The sequence below is a fragment of the Cucurbita pepo genome, chromosome 3 (assembly GCF_057944985.1).
Source record: "Cucurbita pepo subsp. pepo isolate OVF chromosome 3, ASM5794498v1, whole genome shotgun sequence".
Classification (NCBI taxonomy): domain Eukaryota; kingdom Viridiplantae; phylum Streptophyta; class Magnoliopsida; order Cucurbitales; family Cucurbitaceae; genus Cucurbita; species Cucurbita pepo.
Genome location: NC_141800.1, coordinates 4,680,754 through 4,684,909, shown reverse-complemented (window position 1 = coordinate 4,684,909; position 4,156 = coordinate 4,680,754). Strand labels below are relative to the sequence as shown.

Below are 4,156 nucleotides of genomic sequence, written 5' to 3'. Positions count from 1 at the left end.
ATTCGTCGCTTCATCCGTTATTTGGATATTATTGAATATATTGATTTGGGGGCGATGTGAGGTTCCCAGCTCGCGAGCTGAAGTTTCCATGGCTTTGGGTATGGCTACTCTTCCTGTGTTCCACCAGCTGCTCACCCTCTCTAATCCCAAATCAGCAACCATTCTCAGGCAGCGCCTACCCACTTCCAATTCTCAGAGGCCTTTCCATGTCTCTATTCTCTGTTGCTCTTCTACTTCTCAATCCCCAGAAGCTAACGTCGAATCTGCGGAGTCCTCTGTCAATCTCGGCCTCCAGCTCTTCTCTAAAGGACGGGTGTGCGTTCTTTTCCTTTCTATTTCATTCCCTTCTCTTACCACTTCCTTTATTCTCTACTTTCTTGCTTTCTGCCAATTGGGTATTCTTTAATTCCTTCACACTTGTTCCCTAATTTGGATTTTTTTTAGTTTATTCTTCTGGGCTTGTTCTTGAATGGTCTCTTTTGGTACATAATTACAGAGTTTTCTGTGAGAAACCACTGCAACTTCTTTTGGATTTTTGATGGACTTTGGTATAATATGTGTAATGGCTACCTTGACTTTCTATGCCAATGAAGAACTCAGCCAAATTTCTGCAAAACTCTAGCTTCTTCTTCATTGGCTTTGGATATTCTGTAAGAAGTGTGTGTCTCTTTGTGTACATTTCACAAAACAATGAATGTTTCAGGTCAAAGAAGCTTTAGTCCAGTTTGAAGCAGCACTGGATATGAATCCCAACCCCTTGGAGGCCCAAGCTGCTTTGTACAACAAAGCATGTTGTCATGCCTATCGGTATGCTTAAAGGTCTCTATTTTTTTACTTATTAAAACAGCTTATTGCTCGTCACTGCATTAATCCAGGTTCATTGAAGAATATTACATAATGGACATAGTTTAGGGGAGTGTTGAATGCGTGTACTTTTATACTCTAGAATGGTTTTGAAAAACTAGAATTCTCATTCAGCAAAGATGATGAATTGTGTCTCTGAATATTTTGAGGTAGTGGGGAAGGAAAGAAAGCTGCTGACTGTCTGCGTGTTGCATTAAGAGAATATGACCTGAAATTTGGCACAATTTTGAATGATCCTGACTTGGCCTCATTCAGAGCTCTTCCTGAATTCAAGGAATTGCAAGAAGAGGTTCGTCGCTAAACGTCTCTTTCTCTTCCTTTTGCCATCTTCAACGTATTCACAGTTACTCATTCAATTATACTTCTGGATAATATGGTTTCCAGGCTAGGATGGGTGGAGAAGATATAGGATATGGATTTCGAAGAGATCTTAAACTCATTAGTGAAGTCCAAGCACCTTTTCGAGGGGTTCGGAGGTTCTTTTATGTGGCACTGTCTGCAGCTGCTGGAATTTCGCTGTTGTTTAATCTACCGAGGTTGTTTCGGGCTATTCAAGGTGGTAATGAAGCTCCTGATGTTTGGGAAACTGTTGGAAATTTAGCTGTTAATGTTGGAGGTACATTCAGTTCAGGAATATATTAATGAAAAGTTACATGTTCACTATGGTGAGGTAGCTGAAATACTAACTTTCCAATCAGCATTTAACAGGTATTGTCGTTTTTGTGGCGTTATTTTTATGGGACAACAAGAAAGAAGAGGAACAGCTTGCACAAATATCAAGAAATGAAACGTTATCAAGGTTGCCTCTGCGTCTTTCCACCAATCGAGTTGTTGAACTTGTTCAGCTACGAGATACTGTAAGACCGGTGAGTATGATTATTCATCTTACCCCTTAATGATTCCATCAATGAATGGTAAGTCCAACATTCATGTTCTAGGGTTGATCACTCACTTCATTTGCCCATTTTGCCTTCATGACCCTAACTCATTGGGTAATAGAGGCAGATACTGGGTGGTGTGCCAGTGAGGATTGCGAGGCCCGAAGGGGGTGGACACGAGGCGGTGTGCCAGCAAGAACGCTGGGCCCCGAAGGGGGTGGATTGGAGGGTCCCACATCGATTGTGAAGGGAATGAGTGTCAGCGAGAACACTGGGCCCCGAAGGGGGGTAGATTGTGAGATCCCACGTTGGTTGGAGAGGAGAACAAACATTCTTTATAAGGGTGTGGAAACCTCTCCCTAGTAGACGCGTTTTAAAAACCTTGAGGGGAAGCCTAAAAAGGAAAATTCAAAAAGGACCATATCTGCTAGCGGTGAGCTTGAGCTGTTACAGTTGATATCTGTTCAATTTATAAAATCTTCCGGAATTCCTTTGCTAATATTCCTAGTTGTGCTCTATTGCTTCTAATATTCCTAGTTATGTACATTCTGCATCCCTTAAATCAATTTACCTTGCAAGGAAGGTCATTTTAGCTGGGAAAAAGGAGACAGTTTCTTCAGCCATCCAAAAGGCAGAGAGGTTCAGAACTGAGCTCCTTAGACGAGGTGTTCTCTTAGTTCCTGTCATATGGCGCGAAGGTCGGGAGCCCCGAATGGAAAAGAAAGGGTTTGGTGCTCCAGCCCCTGCTGGTTCTGCTGCTCTGCCATCTATTGGGGTAAGTAAGATCAATCCATTTCTATCATGTCCTACATTTGTTTAAGGATATCCTTTATCCTTTTGAACTATGCTGTTGTTTGTTCATGTTCGAACTAGAAAATTCGTAAGTAATCAATAGGTTCTCTTGTTCTCATGGAACTATTGTAGGAAGATTTTGAGAAACGAGCTCAGTCTATAACTGCCAAATCGAAGTTGAAAGCTGAAATTCGATTCAGGGCTGATGTTATATCACCTGCAGAATGGGAAAGGTAAGTGTATACCTGTCTACGCATGCCTGCTTCCCGTCATCTAATTTACTTGTCAGCTTATCTGTAACAACCCAAGCCCACCACTAGCAGATATTGTCCTCTTTGGGCTCTTCTTAAGGTTTTCAAAATGCGTCTGCTAGGTAGAGGTTTCCACACCCTTGTAATGAATGCTTCGTTCTTCTCCCTAATCGATGTGGGATCTCACAATCTACACCCCTTCGGGGCCCTACGTCCTCGCTGACATTCATTCTCTTTTCCAATCAATGTGGGACCCCCCAATCCATCCCCTTCAGAGTTCAGCGTCCTTGCTGGCACACTGCCTCGTGTCCACCCTCCTTCTGAGCTCAGCCTCCTTGTTGGCACATCGCCCAGTGTCTGGCTCTGATACCATTTGTAACAGCCCAAGCCCACCGCTAGCAGATATTGACCTTTTTGGGCTTTCCCTTAAGGTTTTTAAAACGCTTCTGCTAGGGAGAGGTTTCCACACCCTTATAAAGAATGTTTCGTTCTCCTCCCCAACCGATGTGGAATCTCACAATATCTTTGCAGACACATCTTTTTTATCTTACAAAGTTGTATTTTTTGTTTTTATTGGAAACATAAACCATTCATTGATGTATCGAAATGAAGTACAAAAGATTCTCCTATACGAATTCATTGATTAGATACTCCAAAGTTGTATTATGACTTATTTTTGTTTGTTGAATTAGTTGGATAAGAGACCAGCAGAAATCTGAAGGGGTTACTCCTGGTGAGGATGTCTACATAATATTGCGATTGGATGGTCGAGTTCGAAGATCAGGGAGAGTATGTTCATATCATGAAATTCATCTTCTTCATTCTAATGGAAACACATCTTAGTATAGATCTAAACCATGTTATCAGTCAACTATTTCATTTATAACTCCCGTAACTTCTTCGTAGTGGCTCTGTTCCATGCTTATATATTCCATGTGCAAAAGTCCTTTGAGGATCATGCAGACTTTTTCCTCATTTTTGGTGATGATTTGCAGGGAATGCCTGACTGGCAAAAAATTATTGAAGAGTTACCACCAATGGACGCTCTTCTAAGCAAGCTAGAAAGATGAGATAAACAGAAACGATATGCAAATGCTCGTGGAAACTATCGATGGCATCGCTTTCGCTACTCGTTCGACTTCCACACGAACACCCAGAAGAGTAAAAGGTGTAGCTATACATTCTTAGCTAATTGTGTTTGCTATAACTGTGTTTGGAGGATGGGTGATTGAATTGATATGATCAGATGGGTCATTGGGGCAATAGATTCTGAGTTAAAAGAAACCAGTTGGTGGACTCTCTGTTTCTTGAACTTAGCTTTCTTGAACAACCACACTATCTTTTAATATCATTTTTATCACTTTCTTGGTA

General features: G+C 41.6%; 1 protein-coding gene across 2 annotated transcripts; it reads left to right on the top strand.

Moving 5' to 3' along the window:
* Positions 1–4,156, top strand: LPA1 (tetratricopeptide repeat (TPR)-containing protein). Of its 2 annotated transcripts, XM_023672808.2 has the most exons (9): positions 4–313; positions 704–807; positions 1,018–1,153; positions 1,249–1,480; positions 1,573–1,730; positions 2,326–2,517; positions 2,667–2,767; positions 3,478–3,574; positions 3,781–4,156. In XM_023672808.2, the coding sequence occupies exons 1-9, from the start codon at positions 89–91 to the stop codon at positions 3,853–3,855; spliced, it is 1,320 nt and encodes a 439-aa protein (XP_023528576.2). In that variant the 5' UTR covers positions 4–88; the 3' UTR covers positions 3,856–4,156. The 2 variants fall into 2 exon arrangements, 1 of the variants encoding a protein (XP_023528576.2); XR_015420382.1 differs by lacking the exon at positions 2,667–2,767 and having other exon boundaries at positions 1–313.

Excerpts from the sequence above, each read along its gene's own strand:
- LPA1 (XM_023672808.2), top strand. The coding sequence starts at position 89 with ATGGCTTTGGGTATGGCTACTCTTCCTGTGTTCCACCAGCTGCTCACC. Across the intron at positions 2,518-2,666 it reads CTGCTCTGCCATCTATTGGG|GAAGATTTTGAGAAACGAGC; the intron begins GTAAGTAAGATC and ends GAACTATTGTAG. Across the intron at positions 2,768-3,477 it reads TCACCTGCAGAATGGGAAAG|TTGGATAAGAGACCAGCAGA; the intron begins GTAAGTGTATAC and ends TTGTTGAATTAG.